Below are 19,758 nucleotides of genomic sequence, written 5' to 3'. Positions count from 1 at the left end.
TTATTCTGTCAGATATAATAGTGTCCTGTGAAAATGTGTCTACCTGGACAGTTTTTCATTGAATTTTGGTATTTAATAATTAACTGTCCATTGCCATGAAATATTGTCGCTTAAGTTGACATATTTTTACTGCAAAAACCGCCATGAAATAATGTTAACCACAGAACAACTTTCATAGAATCTGCTATTAAATTGTGTCCTCCAAGGAAAGTAATACAAAGGTCATTAAAAAGTTTTAATATACTTGAATTTTAATAAAATCTGAACAATTGAAAAAAAACTCGCATGACTGATTAATATACAAATGTTAACAACCATATTATGGTTGGAAATGAATGTAGAGACATTAATTCCTTGGAAATACCCAGTTAATGCTAATGACAATGAAAGAAGGAAGTTTGTCAAGTATACAAGTCAAATTTGAGCAACTTTACTATACTTATTATGAGAAGAAGACAAAATAAAATATAGAATTTTGATATAAATAATGTCCATTGTAATAAAATGTTGTCCTGTAAGTGGACAGCAGTTAACAATAATAGTTACAGGTATGAAATATGGTCCAACTACAGGACAATATTTATTACGGTAGTTAGTGTTAATAAAATATGTCTATGTCCTTGGAAAATAATACTGAAAAGCAGTTTGAACTTAAATCATTATACATGTACATGTACTAATAAAAAAAAATATAAATAAGAAGATAAGGATGGTATACATGTGTACTGATGAAACAACTCTTTTTTCAACGTAACAATGTATTCAAGTTCGCAATTATACATGTAGGTTACAATACGTATCGTTTACAAGGCGATGAATATCATTTAATACTTTATCAGATAAAAAATTGTCCGTGTGGACACATTATCCCTGGACAGAATTATAGAATTAAATAATGTCCACGTCCATGGACGCTTTTTCATACCTAAGGACATATTTTGCATAGGAAATCGTGTCCATGGACAGTATTTACTATGAAATAATGTCCAGTGGACACTATTTCATGAGGGACACTATAAAAATTCTACACAATTCAACCACTACGAAATGTAGAAAATCGGTCTTTTTTTCCAAATTCCTTTTTTTTTATTTTCGATATCTTATACTATTTATTTCGAATCTGCTAATTCATTTACTGTAGTTGCATACAGATTCCCTTATGCAAGTGTGTGTGCCAATCTGTCCATGATATTAAAACAAGTATGACAATCATTATAGGGAAATCATAGTGCAATGGTTATATTGACATGATGACTATGTTAAAGGGGCACTAGCTGTCAAATTCATGTTCACCGATTTAATTCAAAATCTCACATTTTATTTATAACAATGTAAAACATTTATCCAAACTATTAAACGTTTAAATGAATAATTTACACTATATTGTCTTCTATAAATTTTTATTTTCTCACAACTAAAAAACCCAATTTGTATTAGGATAATACATAAATCCACCAGAGACCAACAGATATGGGTTCATCGCATGACCGTCACTAATGAGCTAATCTCATACATTGTATTGAAATTAAGCCATCAATTACAAGTAATTAAATATAAAACAATAACAATTAAGCGAAATTGAAAAAGCACGGTCAGAATATACGTAAATAATACACTAAACGAAAACAAGAAAACCCAAGGACTTGATATTAAAGTTTGACAGGAACGTCCAAGAACCGGTTTAAAAATATCAACAATCCGCTTATATAACTTGGACAGTGTTGGAACAATCGCCGATGTCGGATTTAGGACAATGACTGCTCAATACTTATCTGGCATAAAACATACGTCAAGTGCTTGTTTCTAATTGTTCTTACTATAAATATTATCTGAATCAATGTTCGTGATTAATGATTGTAATCATACTTGTAACATAAAATGTGTTTACGTTATAATATTTGGAGTGTCCATAAAAAGAAGATATGTTGGATATATAAAGTTTCTGCTTTAAAAAGCCTCAATCTGAAAAGTCACATACTTTTGATATAACGGTTCTAACGCGTGAAAATGCGCTATGTTCAATCTATTTAGAAGTAGAATCAGAATAATTTCACTGATCTGACTTCTGACTTCACCATGCGTGATTGAGTATTTATAGTACTATTTACACATTTCCTGGGCATTGCCTATTATACTCTAATAAAATAGAGAATGGAAATAGGGAATGTGTCCAAGAGACAACAACCCGACCATAGAAGAAAAGACAACAACAGAAGGTCACCAACAGGTCTTCAATGAAGCGAAATATTCCCGCACCCGGAGCCGTCCTTCAGCTGGCCCCTAAATATTATCTAAACACGAAAGCAGTGCTAGGTTCATCCTAGTACTATAACCTAGCCTTATAGTACTGAAATGTTAACTGCTTCGACAGTTTACCGTACCCTTTTGTTTTTTTTTAAATATTTAGAACTAAATCTCATAGCCTATATATAATCTATTGAACTGAAATCTTAGGCAAGTATGCTCTCTGCAAATGTGAAAAATCGTATACGTTATATATTCGATTCCCGACTGTATCAAACCAAACTCTTGAAAATGGTGTTGCAGACGAATCACAAAGCAGTATACTATATTGTGTACTGATCAGAATATGAATTTATTTTACATCGTAATTGAAAACTGTGTAGATCCTGTCTGAACGTTTAAAACGCGTTGATTTAAAAACAAATATATGCATATATATCTCAGTAGCATGGTTCGAATCCCGGCGAGGGAAGAACAAAAAATTTCCGAAAGCAAATTTACAGATCTTACATTGTTGGGTTGATGTTTAGACGTGTTGTATATACTGAATGTACACAGCCATGTATCACCATCACTGATGATCGATGATCCGATAGATAAATCTGTTGTTGAGTTGTCATGATCACTGGTTCAGAAGTACTTATAATATATATATATATATAAAATATAGACCGCTTACTTCTCTCATAAAGCGAAGGAGAACAAAAAACAGGAATAATGATGGACTTTAGCATGCGAAGCACCCGCTTTTTTTTTTAATCATATGAGAAAGTTGAGCTGTGACTGTTTTGTTTCATAAATGAAAACTAGACAATCTTGCAGAACTATTTAAAAGTTTTAGTAGTCATTTTATAACAACCGATGACGAAAACACAATTTCCATCCCATTATTACATTTTGACGTTATGCATTTCTCCGTATATTCTCTACACCCAGGTTGTCATTTATCACAGAATTTCATAATCTGGCTAAAATTATTTCCGGTTGTTATTGTATGAAAACTATCTTATCTTAATACTGAAATCTATCTTTGTTTTATATTTAATGTCACACGAACATAAAGTTCGAAACCGAGAACTTTTTCTAGAGAACCAATATCATGCATACATGTAAGTACGATTGACAAAAAAATACACCGACTCATTTAACATCAAATCAAAAAGGTCGAATCAAAAAGGTAACATCAATACGAATAATCCGACATTGATATTTTGACATTAACCGAACTTAAAGGTAATATACATTTTGTACAAGTCATGATGACAAGCTCAAAATCATCGTACATTTGTATGTCGTAGGTCTTCTTCAAAAGAAAGTTTTTTTACAAGAACTTCCACACAGGTAAAATGGCAAACACAATATGCCTACATTCTTTGAAGCAAATAAAGCAATGTATGAAGTATTGAAAAAAGGGAGGTTGCACAACTTGTCAGTGAAATCACAATATGATCTTTTTGATAAAATTGTGAAGCCAATTCTCCTGTATGGGTGTGAGATTTGGAGTTTCAGTAATACTGATATTATAGAAAAAGTGCACCTAAAATTTTGTAAATTATTATTAAACCTTAAGAAGTCGACACCCAATTTTATGATTTATGGTGAACTTGGTATTTATCCCATGTCTTTATATATACAGCTGCGTATGAATAATTTTTGGTCAAAAATGGTTAATAGGGATGATAACAGGATTGCTAAAATACTATACAAATACGTGTTCTTGAAAAATTCGGACAACCAATTTAGGTCAGATTGGTTGAAATGCATTAAAGATATATTAGATAAATGTGGATACAGCAATATATGGTTGTCACAAGGAAATTTTAATTCTAAGTGGTTGGGTATTAGTTTAAAACAAAAGTTTTTTGATCAGTTTCAACAGAAATGGAGAGCTGATATTGACTGTTCGCCAAAAGGTTTGCCCTACAAATTGTATAAACAAAATTTTGAATTTGAGGAATATCTGAATGTTTTAAATGATAAAGATAGAATAACATATTGTAGATTTCGTACGGTTTTTTTTACAAGAACTTCCACACAGGTAAAATGGCAAACACAATATGCCTACATTCTTTGAAGCAAATAAAGCAATGTATGAAGTATTGAAAAAAGGGAGGTTGCACAACTTGTCAGTGAAATCACAATATGATCTTTTTGATAAAATTGTGAAGCCAATTCTCCTGTATGGGTGTGAGACTTGGGGTTTCAGTAATACTGATATTATAGAAAAAGTGCACCTAAAATTTTGTAAATTATTATTAAACCTTAAGAAGTCGACACCCAATTTTATGATTTATGGTGAACTTGGTATTTATCCCATGTCTTTATATATACAGCTGCGTATGGTTAATTTTTGGTCAAAAATGGTTAATGGGGATGATAACAGGATTGCTAAAATACTATACAAATACGTGTTCTTGAAAAATTCGGACAACCAATGTAGGTCAGATTGGTTGAAATGCATTAAAGATATATTAGATAAATGTGGATACAGCAATATATGGTTGTCACAAGGAAATTTTAATTCTAAGTGGTTGGGTATTAGTTTAAAACAAAAGTTATTTGATCAGTTTCAACAGAAATGGAGAGCTGATATTGACTGTTCGCCAAAAGGTTTGCCCAACAAATTGTATTAACAAAATTTTGAATTTGAGGAATATCTGAATATTTTAAATGATAAAGATAGAATAACATATTGTAGATTTCGTACGGGTAACCATAAGTTACCCATCGAAACTGGTAGATGGAATAAGATTGAGCGAAACCTTAGATATTGTAACTTATGTCATTGTAACGAGATTGGTGATGAATTTCATTACACTTTGCAGTGTAGTTCTTTGGCAAATTTTCGAGCACAATATTTGGATACTTTTTTCTTGCACAGATGTAACATACTAAAATTTGAAAAACTATTTCAGTTAAAAATTAAAAATAAGTTGAAAAAGCTGTGCAAATTTATCAGGGTTATAACTTTTCAAGTGAGTCTTCCTGGTTAATCATCAATCTTCTTTACTATACTGTTTATCATGTATTATTTGATATTTTCATCTCATCTTGTCATGTGTGTTTGTGTTATGTTATATGACTTTTGATGAACTTCTTTGTACCATTGTATCTTTATGGTGTTTAAGAAATAAAGAATCTTGAATCTTGAATCTTGAAAGGGCAGTTATAAAAGAAAGTATTTTTACTTGCATTTTCCTATACAACAGTTGCATGTTGCTTTTGATTTAAGTTCTATTTAACTCTAGATTTTTTTCTTGTATTACAATTGTACCACATCGGTAGTTTCACAGTAAAGAGTTTGTAATTGTCCTATGTACAGGCTTAGAGGTTGTGGGTTTGTTCAAAGAGCAGAGACAAAGTATTGTAATAATATCAAGCATTGGGTTCTTTTTTCGCACTATAAATGGAGTCATTATTTTAAAATGTCAACTCAGTGTATCGGTCTACATACATTGTAAATCAGAGTATCTTCTAAAACCGTTCGCATTAAAATTAGAGTGAACTGTTTGTTGATGTTAAGTAGCTATTTAAAAATCTTAATCAATTTTCTCTATAAATATGTATTAAAATAAAAAAGATTTTCTTTGTTTATATGAGAAGGAACATTTGATATTCTTTGAGGTAGATTATAACACCTGAGTCTTCTGGTCTTGTTATACATGTCTCTGGAAAAAGACCATTTTAGATAAATAAAAGAAAAAGCCGGCTTCGCAAAAGGAGAAAATTGATATTCTCCTCCCGAAATCGTCTACTGCCCCTCTCCAACAATAACATGGTCATCCCCTTAAACAGTACGCAGGAAGAGAAGTTGAAAGAGAACAATTTCGCAATTCCTATGAACGGTTAATAGATCGTTTCATCGTGCAGTGGCAAGTATTACAGATATTTTTAGGACGAACCAATTCAACAAACCATATCCATTTTAATGAATATGATATAGAATATTCATTTGTCATATAAAGAAAACTGGATCTGTCGATATGTGAAGGGAACTTTATCACCGAGTTGTCTACGTATACAAAAAGAAGATGTGATTATGATTGTTAATGAGACAACTCTCCACAAGAGTCCAAAATGACACGGAAATTAACAACTATAGATCACCGTTCGGCCTTCAACAATGAGCAAAGCCCATACAGCATAGTCAGCTTTAAAAGGCCCCGAAATGACAATCTAGTACTTTAATGGCCACTGGCGTGTCAAAACTGAGGCTGTGACTGTGGCTCTTTTTCGGCAAAGTGTGTTTAGCTTAGATCTGTGAAAAAAACAGAAGTCGTGCCAGGACATGAATGGGTGTTTAGATAGTAAAAGTCATTGATTAAACTGTATATTTTTTAGGAATGCAGTAATTGCTACATGTAATTGTTATTAATTTTTACATGATTAAATGTCCAAAGCTACAAAAACAAAGAAAAACGCTGGTAAATTTCAATTATTATGTTAACATATTTCAGTCATCACGAAATCAAATGGATGCGAACAATTATACAAAAAATACACCCTCATGTCAGCATACCGTCTTCAACAACAACAAGCGGGTCGTAGGAGGATGTTTTGATACAAATAGGTAATTTAAAGTGCTTCTTGAAACAACAATACTGTAGTTATAGGCAAAATTATAAATAACATATCATTGGCAAAACAAAATTATAACCTTTTTGATTTGAAACCTAACATCACGGACGTTGTTTTTGTTTAATATACAGTATGATGTGCTCCTGCGTAAACAAGAAGTTTATTGTATTTGCACACACACAGTAGTAAATTGTTTAAGAGAAAATGGAAATTCTTCGAAATAGTAAGAAACTTCGGATAAATTAAATTTCAATATTTTTAATGTTTCTTTTGTGCGTGATTATACAATATATGAAAAAGCCATCTAGTAGTAATAAAAGTCTGCTATCCTGATGTAAGCAATTATACAATGCATGTAGACAACAGCTGGTTTTACATTAAAAATCCTTGTCTTTGTGAAACTCTTCATTGTGTATTTTGCTCATTGGTGTCCAAGCAAGCATAATCAAATATAATATTTTTAACATATACACACGTACGTAACTAGGGACCTATAATATTATGTGATTCGTTATACCAATTGAACAATGAAAGGGAAACAACTCTTGTTAGAATAAGAACATTTTTCGTATCTTTAATAAAATGAAGACATTTTTTAAGTTTAATACGAAGGAAAATGAAGGTATGTTTAAAGTGCAGACATAGATAAACAGAATTTTGCTTTAATTGTAACCTTATTTAAACGTTACAAACTGATATAAACGAATGATTTACACTTATATGTAAAGATTAAGAGTGAAATAATTAGCAATTACAAAAAATCAAAATAAATGAAAAGAAGAGAATAAACAACATTCACTTTGGATATCGGGTGTTGTAATTAAATAAAATTTAACTACGGTACAGCAGCGGGATATTTAGAAGGTTTTGCTTTAACTTAAAGTTTTATAAATACGTTCATAATTATTTAGATTCTTATAAAAAAATTCAGTATGTTAATTTTCGTATACTTATTATTTTTATAAGAACGGGGTAACCGGTTGCATATAATTGGGTGCTTTTTAAACCCTCCAAATTACGTTGGATTTCATTATTCAACTCAAACTTTTGTATTCAAAGGGAACTAAGTTTAATAACTCTTTCTATTAAAACAATTGTTAGTTTAAAACTATGATCAATTAGGTCATAAAATGGAATCCACCACAACAGGAACATATATATGTTAGATATACTATTCCCAGACCACAACAATAGGATTCTGCAAATATCGTAATATTTATTATATTTAAATGTTATGTTTTATGTATGTTTTATTGTTCCTTAAAACCGCTCAGTATAACAAAAAAATAAATAAAAAATGCACAAAATTAGAGACAATATGTTTGCAGATATTGTTCTTGTTTTCAAATTATTATAGAAAGGAATGTTAGTTCTTTCATATGTCATGTATTTGTAAATTGAAAATAAAGAGTAAATTTAGTTAATACGTTATACAATTTTTTTTTTTATTCAGGTTTTCGCTTCAGTCAGGCAAATTCTCCATTACAGACAGCTTCAGAGACAGCTTGTTTCTCTCACTGTAATTATCTTATATTTTGAGGCAATCATGAGTCTTTGATTCGAATTATTGGTTGAGGCAACTTAGAGTGCACAATTATGGCTTCATTTGTAATACTGGCGAATTTTTGAATAAACAAATATGTCATGCATTATGATAGAGTTTGTAAGAACTGTTATTGGTGATATATTGATGAAAACTGTTTTCTGTAGTGCATTTGCAGATCAATTGGCATATATTTAGTGCAACAAACACGAATAATACACATATTTGTTTGTAGCATATGGAGTCAAAATGAGTTTCAATTTGAAGTAAATCTAGTTATATCACACATTAAATCTTTAAACTTGGAGTTGAATTTCTGATTTCAATTTGCATTAAATGAAAGTTTATTGTTGTAGTAAATTTGCAACTCGATGTTTAATCAGAATTAAAACCACAGTAAACAGCTTTCTGTTTGGAATATCTTTGACTTTAATGTGTAGTAAATCATGTTATACAGGTATCCTCTACATTAAATTTGAAGTTGTATGTCTATTAAACTTCAATAAATTTGAAAATTACTGGACAGTAAATCAGGTGTCGATTCGTGAACTTACTGCATCCAGTAAACTATTTGTAAACTACTATTACATATTGCGTTTACTTGACCAATAAACTACCAGGAAAATAATAAACTCGGAACTTACAACTAGTTTTCAAGTAGTTTATTGATTCCTTAAACTAATCATGTCATGCAGTGTAAACAGCACTAATTAATTGTGACAGTTCTTTAGAATTCATTCAGATCCTAACACATATAATATCAAAATTAGCCTTTTAACATAGACACTGTCATGATGTATGACGAAGAAGGTAAAAGGTTGCACCAACAAATCAATGATGAATTAAAGAGAGTCACCTGTTCGCCTACATTCAGAAAACAGGTATATATATTGGTCAGTAGATGCAATTACTTCATATAGAGTACTTCATCCATTACTGAATCAAAGGTAAGTCTGTTTTTATTGTATCATTTATTCTTTTTTTCAACTTGTTTCCTACAAGTATGTATGATTTTGGCACGTAACAATTACCATTCCCTAACAATATGTTTTTTAATTATTTAAAAAAAAAAAATTTAATTGTATTTTTAAATTGTCTTTTTTAATTTTTTAAAATATTTAGAGATTGGAATCTTTAAAATATCTCCGAAATTCCCTCTTAAAATCTTTTATTTACTGTTAACTCTTCATTGATTTTTTAATTTTTTTTTTATAATTGTATTTTTATATTTAAAAAAAATATAGAGATTAGCACTAAAGGTCATCCGATTGAAAGTTGAAATATCATAAGAGGCAAAATTAAATGCAACAGTTGTTTATCAATTTTCTTATCTGATTCCGAACATACAAACCAAAGTTAAAAAAAAACAAATCTAAGGTAATTGCATTAACTCTAAAAGGAGACCGGGTGCATCGACAGGGGAAGTCTCATGTTATGCATATTTTACTCGCCCCGACAATCCACACTCAGTCAAAATGTCTCAATATGAATAGTACATAATCGGTAATTAACAGATCATAAAATGTTTTGGCGAGAAAAAAGACGTTCGGAAGAAGGATGACCATTGTAGCAATTTCAAAAGGTTAATTGAGCGAAATGTGTTTAATAATTGATGTGTATGGGTTTGTATTTATATGGTTCTGTTTCAAAGAAGGTGGGTGCTAATAACAATCAAGATAACACACGATTGTTATTACTGTAGCTAGAAATTAAAAGAGTCCCGAAATATCGCAAAATACTGTATATGAACATATTATTTTATAACCCTTATGTTTCGAAGCTTTTTTTTTTACCTTCATAATGAATGTTTAAATTTAACATTTAAAATGCAGGGATGAATGAATACGTAAAATTCGGAACCTTTTTTTTTTATTTGCTAAATAATCACCGGTTATTTTAGGAAAGTATGTTAAAAATCATATCGCTACCGACGCACGGAATACTGAAGGTGGCACGGTAGTATTTCCTGGCCCATAAGGGATAATGATAGCCTTTTTAGAATTTTCACCACTTTCTAACACCGCAAAAAATTCTACATTCACAGTTAACTGAAGTACTTTCATTTTACTATTCAGAAATGAATTTGAATATGTATCATGACCGTTTACTTTTTTTGCTATTTTTAAAAACATAAGGCCACTAGTACTTTTAGGTCTTTTATGGTGCAGTGAATACAAAAAAAAATCTCAAAAATTCATTTTCATCTGTATGTAAAATTATTTCATATTTTTCTACACCTGATTCATCCCTCAGTTTGGGAAAGTATGTTCAGTTGATACTGTATTTTTTGTCCAATCACACTGTTTAGATACATTTACCTAAGTAGGGTACACAAAAGAGCAACCTAAATTCTGGAATGCAAATACTACCGTACCACCTGAAGATACCATCGTGGACTTTCAGTCTTCTATTAGTGGTATCAACCCAATTCTATTAAAAAAATAATAGATTTACCTTAATTTGATAAGCTCAAACATGTACAATTGAAAGCAATGGATGTATAAATACATAGCAACGTTAGGAGGAATATGACCCAATGGAAACAAAAGATATTATCCATCTTCTTTTAATGTCAACTTTGCTAGACGGAGTTGGAACCTTAAATTCTTAATACTTCATTAGGTTATAACCGCGAATTTTAATGTTTTGAATAGATTAAATAAATATATAAATTCAGGTCTTGGAAATACATCTGGAAAAACATAATAATATATTATTTTTGTGATGCAATTAGTTTAAATTACTCCTATTTTCAACTCTCCTCTCCCCCTAGTATGCTCTAATTTTTAGATTAGCTATTTCAATTTTTTATTATAATGATGTTTGTCTTTGAAGCTTCTGTATGTTGTTTTATTTCAGCGTTAACGCAGTATTCTATTGAACAACGAACTATGTATTAAAAAAAAACCCCAACATTATGGTTTTTGACCCACAATACTAAAATAAAAAAAAACACTATTTGTTTTTGATAAACATATTTGGTATCCTAAATATAAAACATGTCGATTAACGGTATGAGTTTAAAAACGTAAAGTAAATGTCAATGCACCAGTTATTCACAATGAAAAAAAAATTAGATGCATCTAGAGACCAACCTACTTGTCCTCAATAGCAGACAAATGTCTTTTGACATAAATTCCATGCGTCCGAAGCGCTTTTCCGGAATATAACTTCATCAGGAAAGCTCGACATAGTGTCAAAAAGAAAACTTTTTTTAATTTCATGCGTTGGAAGCGTTTTTCTGGAATAACTTTAACCAGGAACGCTCAATGGCTAAAATTTAAAATTAAAAATTGTTTAAGAACTGATTGAGTTGAAGAGATATACAACAACAATTCACCTAAAACAATAAAATCTAACTAGGGTCAACTTGGCATGATGGAGTTAAAATATTAGTTTCTTAATATTTTCTAAATTTATAAACAGACAATTAGCACTGGCGTTCTAAATTATAACCTAATGATAACTTTGATAACTTTTAGAAAGGTTTGTTATAAATCATGCCAGTACCGAAGTACTGGCTACTGGGCACTTTTAAGGTGGTATGGGAGTATAAACAAAAGAATAGGAATTGTTTCAAACATTGCCAAAATGTATTATGTATTATGATATGTTAAGAATAATAAATATAGGTCCCCGAGTTGTTTTCAAGCTACAGGTTGTAAAATAATGACACTTGGATTATACAGAGAAAAGGAATCTTAATGTGAACAGATGGTAAAATAAATGATAAAATGTTGAGATAAAATATGAGAAGATAGTTCTTATAAAATGCTTTCAGAATATCAAACGAAAATGGGTCACCTTTATTTTTTCCTGCTGTAACACGAAATAGAAATTTCCTGAAGATTCTATTGTAAATTAGACATTTTCTGAGTAACCTCCCCTTAATACGCAATGTTTCACAAACTTGAAATAAAGCAAAACTATTCTACTTCTGTAAAAAATTAATATTTTTAACTCAACATGTTCATTTAAATGAAAATTCTCATTAGTCAATTGCATTCCTGCGTCGAATAAACTTATTTACAATTCTAGACCTATTGTATTGTGCTATTTTACAATCCAAGATTAGTGGAGACATCAATACCGCGTTAAATAAATCTTATTTCTATTTAGAATAAATTAATAATAGAATAAATCAATGCTCAATTACGCACAATTACCGGAAGGACAGTTGAAACCGAAAAATTTACAATAATTAAAGCAGATAATTAAAGTTGAAAGTATTTACGTGCAGTGAGAAATAAATATCTACAAGTAAGATGTACTTCCTTTGAAGCCTATTTTGCATCTATTATTGTAGATAAATTCCTTTACTCATATAAAAACAAATTAATCGCAAAGCTTCACATAAATCCTACAAAACACCACTTGAGAGATGTTTTAACAATAAAAACAAATATTTAGATAATATATTCTCATAAACATAGATACTAGTTTTAATATATAAAATCAAGATTTGTAACTTTTAAGAATAAGTCTACTGAGCCAAAATGTTAAGATAGAAGTTAAGAGAATTATGAAAATGTGTAGGAACGGCGTCAATTAATGTGAAGTCGATATTTTGACATAGTTTGATATTGATGTTTTTCATTTTGTTTTTCTCATTTCAGGCCAAACCAATAGTGAGACCTTTACAAAGTAGGAAACAATGAATGTAAGTAGAAACAATTCAAGGGGTAAGAACATGATATGAATATACATTGTATGTGTTTCCCTTTCACACACCGTATCAAAAGATAATGAGCGACAGTTTATAACAAAGTGTCAGGAGTGCTACAGATAAAATAATGCAGGATCCCTCTCATAATCAATAAGATATGACTCGAAATTCGTTAAAGTAATTTCTGGAAAATACAGTGTAAAGCATTTATTTCATAAATGGTCTTGCCTCAAATCTATATCTCAATTTTGGATACAAGTATTTTGATTTGCCCAAACTCCATATACGAGAATGCGCGACCTTGATAGATAAAAGTGAATATTTTTCGATATCTCTATGTCTAAATTATGAAACGTAACATCGGAAAATTTTTTTTTTTAAGCGGATATATCTTTCTATACACCTTAGATACATTTGGTGAAAGATGTCAATTTGCATTAAAAGTCAAATTTTGTACCTTTTCCCTATTTAAAAAGTAGTATACCGGTATTCAAAAGTCATAAATCGATTGAGAGAAAACAAATTCAGGTTACAAACTAAAACCGAGGGAAACACACCAACTATAAGAGGAAAACAAAGGAACAACAAGTGCAACAAAAATAAAAACCAACATACATAGAAACGAACTAACTATAACAACTGCCAATTCCTCACTTGGTACAGGACATTTTATGAAAAAAATTTGGGTTGAACCTGGTTTAATGGCATGCCAAACCCCTGCTTTATAGTTATGTTAAAATCAATCATATCGCTAAAATGACAACACTACGTGAAAGAAATACAGCACAAACACACGCTTGAACATTCATCACAGAGAAACGCACAAACAAATAATATAATAGTCGACACAACATGCAAACCGGAAAACAACAACGAACATATTCCATCAACGACAAACACCACAGGATATATGTTATATTAACGTAGAAGTGGTGTAAGCTAATGAGATAGAAACTCAAAAACAAGGAATACAAAAGAGGTTACGTACAATCCTCATCATATAACAGTAGAATATCCAAAACAAAAAAAAATTAAATCGTTGACATTAGTTGGAACTGGCTTTCCTTTGAGGTCACTTTTAATCACAAAGCTGTTCTAGTATTCAAGCATTTATACATCATAGACTTTCACAGTTTTTGGTTAGAGCGTACCTGATGAACTTACGAAGGTTCGATATTTTCCGGTGCTCTTCATGATAGAACCATAAATACACTGTATCCGCATTTCACGCGTAGAAGGCACTACTTCACGTTTTTGTACAAAATATGTACTTAAAACTGAAATAACAACAATTAAATTTGTCCGACAATAACCTTCATCGTTTGCCCTTTATATATATAAATTTACAGATCTAACGCTAATGTGTTTCAGCCTTGTATCACCATCACTTGTGATCCGATGGATAAAATCTGTTGTAGAGTCATCAGTGGTTCAGACGTACTTATAATATGATTATTTCTGTGACTGCATCTTACATTAATTTGAAGGATCCTTTACAATAGATAATTCAGCTGATATGTAACAATTTCATCTTCATGCCTTATATATCATGTACTGTGTTACGACGCTAGATTTTTTTCGAAGTCGATGTTAATATAATGTTTATAGAATGTATACTCCGATCAATAGGAAAAGAAACAAATTTGAATAAAAAACTGGGCCTTTTAAAGATACAAAAGAGGGCAATAAAAACCATAAACCGAAAAATTGTAGACAACACAGGTACCACAAAGAAAAAATTACGAAAAGACAAAATTGAAAGAAATCTGAACACATAAAATTTTGCATCCATGAACACTTATACGGCATAGACTTAACTTACATTCTCCAAAAGGGCTAGCCATGCAATGTTAGCTCCACTTATGGCATCTTGATCTTTATTATCGATGAAAACTTGCAATCGTCGATGTAAAAAAAACATGGAAGGAGAACGGGGTCGCAGCTTAGACGAGTGAAACATATCCGTGATTATTAAAAAATGAAATAAATTTGATAATTAACTATTTTTGACGTAATAACTTACTTAAAATGAGCAAGCCCTATACAGAAAATGCGAGTCCTGAAATAATGTATCGTCAAGGAAGCTATATCCCTTCTGTGGTATCTGAAATTAACGAATAATATCAGGATGAAAATAGTAGGTATAATTGTGTTCGTATTCATTTGATTGATTGGTTGGTGTTCGAAACTTTCAGCACTATTAGCTGTTTCGAGGTGGTCAGTTTTTTATTGGTGGAGGAGGCTGGAGAACCGGGAGAGAATCACCAACCTTCGGTAGGAAAAACTAACAATCCTAGTCAATCAGGATTTTAGTCGAGCTGCCAAGTGTGGGATTCAATTACAAATGAGCAGTTTATATAATAAACCAACTTATTCGTATATTCGTATCTTTGTAGGTAACAGTGACCATACAACCGGAGGCAAAGGCTAATCATACAGTAACAGTTGTATTGACTGCATTAGCTGGACTTACAGTTTTAGTGGACATCAGTTATATAATAGTCTGTTTTAAGGCTCTGAAAAAAACATTCCACAATCTTATGATTTTAGCTATTTTATTTAGCGACAGTATTCTTGGGATATCATCAGCACTCTTTTCGTTGAGTTCTGTAATACAACACAAATTCATTGGATCCTGCCTAGTACAGATCTTTCTTTTTTCATTTGGTATTCAATTAAACTATTGTTTGGTATTCTTGCTGTGTTTACAGAGGTTCTTTGTGGTGAAGTCATTTAACTTTGGAACGAATGCCAGATTTGATAGGAACAAATTTATACATATCGGGGTAGCTATCTTACTCTCGTTCATATTTGCATTACTTGGATTGATACTGACTCCAAAAGCTGAATATATGCAGGTGTGCACATCTCGTTTCGTATTTGGAGATAGTTATTATATATATGTACTTATTATCTATATGCCCATTACTGTGATTATTATTGTTTTATCGATAATGTCAACAATCACAGGCTTTCGTTTATGGAAAATATATTTCAAAAGAACAATTGCACCGATTCAAGGAATTAGAGAGGATGTTATCTTTTCTGATCGTATGCAGTCGTCTTGTTCGAAAACAAATCAATGTTCTAACATATCACATAGTAATGCTTTTGGCAACAAAATACAAGATGAAGATAAGGATACTGAAATATTGGATATAGAAATTAAAATTGTAACTTCAAACACCGAAGTCAATGGAGAAGGATCAGAGGTTCGAAAACCATGCAAGATGAATTCCAGTCAGAGTTGCAATGTCTTGAGTTGCCCATACTGTCATAATAGCACGATGATGAACATTAAGAAACACTCTTACAGCTCAACTGATGATAATAAAATATCAGCAAATCAGGATAATAAAAACATGTTTCAAGTACGGAAAACAGTGCAAAGAAAATCAGAACGTTCAAGCTCAAAGAAAAATAAGTTCCCACATATGGAGAATAGCAAGGAAATTGTTGATTTGAAACACTATAGAAATATAAACCCATTTACTACATCCACTGACGAAGGTCGTTCATTTGATGCAAGTAGACGGCTGAAAAAGTCATGGGAGATCCGAGCATTTTTAACTACTATCATAGTTGCTTTTCAAACTATAATATTAACAGGACCTTTTGTAGCGTCGTTTTGGATAGAGGCGTTCTCAAATGCACCGTTAACATTACAGTTTCGACTTTTGCTCTTTATTCCATTCTTGATCAATTGCATATCCAACCCTTTTATATATGCATGGAGAATCCCCGAAATTCGACACGAGTTTAAGAAGCTCTTTAGAATAAATAATTGATTACACTGAAAGTAACAACACTCAATTTATTGCATGTTGTTCATAGAAGAATTATCATTTCGATATTGTTGCCATGTCAATATGCACATTTTCATATTAGATATCTTTACAAAATTTCAATTACATTGTATCATCTGTGTTCCTTCAATTTTTTGTTCTTAACATATAACAGTTTGTGTTGGTTAACCGTTACGGAATATCAACTTCACAGATTCCGACGGATATGTTCTTATTGTCGTCACCACAATTCCGTTGTCTTTTCCTCGAATATGAAATTACTGAATAAGACTGAAAGCCGATTTTGTACTGACATGAACAACACGACGGGTACCACATGTGGAGTCTGATATGCATACCTTTCCGGTGTTATTTAATTTATTAGGGGAGGGAGGTCGAGTTTCTAAGTAGTTAGGTTTTTATGTTGTGTATTGTATACTGTTGTTTGTGTTTTGGTCGTTTTTCGTTTTTTGCCATTGCGTTTTCGGTTTGTCATAGACTGACTTATGAGTTTGAAAATGCTTTGTACTAAAATTACACGCTGAGCCAGATTTTAACGCGCTAGTTGACGGGGTAAGATTCTGCAGGAAATCATGGCAGCCTACAGACACATTTTCTGACTCCGGGACAACCAGTCTTTGTATTTTACTCCAAAATGATGCATGTTAAGCGTTGAAGCCACAAATCCAATTTTCAAGTTTTTGGTTTGACCTCACCAGGACACTAACCCCCTAGCTCTCACACTCGAGGAGAGTACGCTATTAGGAACCCATCGCGGCAGTAAAAAAAACTAGTTAAGAAAAAAGAACATACATTTATTACTCCATTTTTATAAACAACACATATACAGGTTCATGTAAACCAATTTAAATCTTAATGAATCGAGAAATACTCACAGTTAATGGAATCAAGCCTTAAGCCTTCTTACAATTGACGGCTATATCTCTGAGAACATTTAACGCGACTATCAATTTACATTTTTACAGAATGTCCAGACAGAAAATAATACAAAAAACAATTAAAAGTCTTTTTAACTTATGAATAAACGATCTGATATCAGTTCTACGAATATATCATACGCAATGATATATTTATAACAGTAGAAAATGTATCAACGAAGCCTATAGAACTACAGAAAGTGTACAGGGACAATTTCCTAATTTGAGAGAAAACATTGTGCAGGTACAATAAAACATGTCCTCAGACAAATGAAGTATACATGCATATTTATTTAATATCTTGCTTGTTTTTGCTTAAAATGAATAGTATAAAAATAAGGACATGTGGTATGATTGCCAATAAGACAACTGTCCATATAAATCCCACGTCTGATATCAACCAGATAGCACTATTATATATATATAAAAATATATATGAATGTAAGATATATAAATCATTTTATTAATAGATAGTTTCCCAACAAAAACACATAAATGGGAACAAGAATCATGTCCATGATTGGTAGCAATAAAGTTGACTTTAATATTTACGACTGTTTGTAGTTTCATTTTCGAATGTCTGAGATAAATTCCATGGGATACTCGGTACGACACAGTTTTTGTCATAATCAGTACGGCGTGTCATCGATGGGATCGTGACGATCCATAGTTTATTTACATTGTTTTTGTAAAGGTAGGAACGCTACAACGTTGATAAACAACGGTAACAATTCGGTACAGTTCTCTGGTTAATTCGAAGATATTTAATACTAGGTCCTCTTCTGAGTTTGTAAAACGTCACACATTGGTAAATAAAAAATAAATCAAGCGGTTCACCCTACGTATCTAGAATCCTGCGGCTCTGGTTACTCCATCGGCGAAACGGCGACCTATATATTGATCATGTCCTAAAACTGTTTCAATAAAAGCGTTTCTATATGTTGACGTTCAGAAATGATTACTGGTTCTTTATCACTAAGACTCTAGTCAGATTTAACGATATGTGTATTTTTTATATTGTGTATCGGAATCTCATGTTTAATGTTTTTGTTCATCTAATGTTATAAATGTAATGTATCTCATAATTTTGCTCAGATTTAATAAATATTGTTCCCCCAGTTTCAGCAATCGACTTATTTTTTCGTCTTTTCAAAATAATTAAAACCAAAAGGGTTTGTCGATGGTTATGAACTGTATCTGTGCATTCATTTCACCTGGTATCAATAACGAAGAGTTTAATGTCCAGTAAAACTCCTATGATCACTTTAAATCTAGTTAACACATTTTTAAGTATTGGAATATATGATGTGTATGCTCTAGGAATGTTCGTATCACATTTTATTTTATTTTTCCAAACACAATGCTCTTTTATCATACATAGAAAATAAGGCATATAATTCCTATATGCTATTACCATTACATGCTCCACAGCACCATGGGTTTAAAGACAAACATGTATTCATCTGTATTGGTTGCGTTGACATTTTGGCTTGATCTGCTATAAAAATAATAAGTTCAAATAAAGAAAAACTCAATATTTTCAATAATTTATAATTAATTTAAGAATGATTGTTATCTATACACAAATTTTGAACTATCTAAGTCCGTAGTTACTGAAATCTTTTGTCAGCAATAACACTGCTATTTTTGGTACCTCATGATGGATTACTTTGCACACAGCCTGAGCTATATAAGTCTATATTAGTCTTTGGTTTCTGAAATTTTGTGGGGAATAACAAAAATGGGCACTTTTTTTTCAGTTTAAAATCATGGACCGGCATATCAGTTCTGTTCAGTTAGTAAAAAATAATGGATTATTTCAAAACAAGTTTTTAGCTTTGTAATTTAACGGTTACTAATCAACCTTGTGTTGACAAAGACATTGCCAATATTTCTTTTTCTATATCTCTCATGAAGTCCCGGTACTGGTATTATAACTGATCATGTTTTATACTTCAGAATGAATTGTAAAGCAACAGATGTGTCTGCTGCTATACAGTCCTG

General features: G+C 31.3%; 1 protein-coding gene across 2 annotated transcripts; it reads left to right on the top strand.

The window, feature by feature from the left end:
- Positions 1-9,137: 9,137 nt before the first annotated feature.
- On the top strand, positions 9,138-16,832 carry LOC134726870 (uncharacterized). Of its 2 annotated transcripts, none has more exons than XM_063591273.1 (3): positions 9,138-9,246; positions 12,982-13,025; positions 15,428-16,832. In XM_063591273.1, the coding sequence occupies exons 2-3, from the start codon at positions 13,020-13,022 to the stop codon at positions 16,817-16,819; spliced, it is 1,398 nt and encodes a 465-aa protein (XP_063447343.1). In that variant the 5' UTR covers positions 9,138-9,246; positions 12,982-13,019; the 3' UTR covers positions 16,820-16,832. The 2 variants fall into 2 exon arrangements, with proteins under 2 accessions (XP_063447343.1, XP_063447342.1); XM_063591272.1 differs by having other exon boundaries at positions 9,157-9,312.
- The last annotated feature ends 2,926 nt before the right edge of the window (positions 16,833-19,758 follow it).

The sequence above is a fragment of the Mytilus trossulus genome, chromosome 7 (genome assembly GCF_036588685.1).
Source record: "Mytilus trossulus isolate FHL-02 chromosome 7, PNRI_Mtr1.1.1.hap1, whole genome shotgun sequence".
In the NCBI taxonomy this organism is placed as follows: Eukaryota; Metazoa; Mollusca; class Bivalvia; order Mytilida; family Mytilidae; genus Mytilus; species Mytilus trossulus.
The sequence above is the reverse complement of the archived record's forward strand: the minus strand, read 5'-3'. Positions and strand labels throughout refer to the sequence as shown.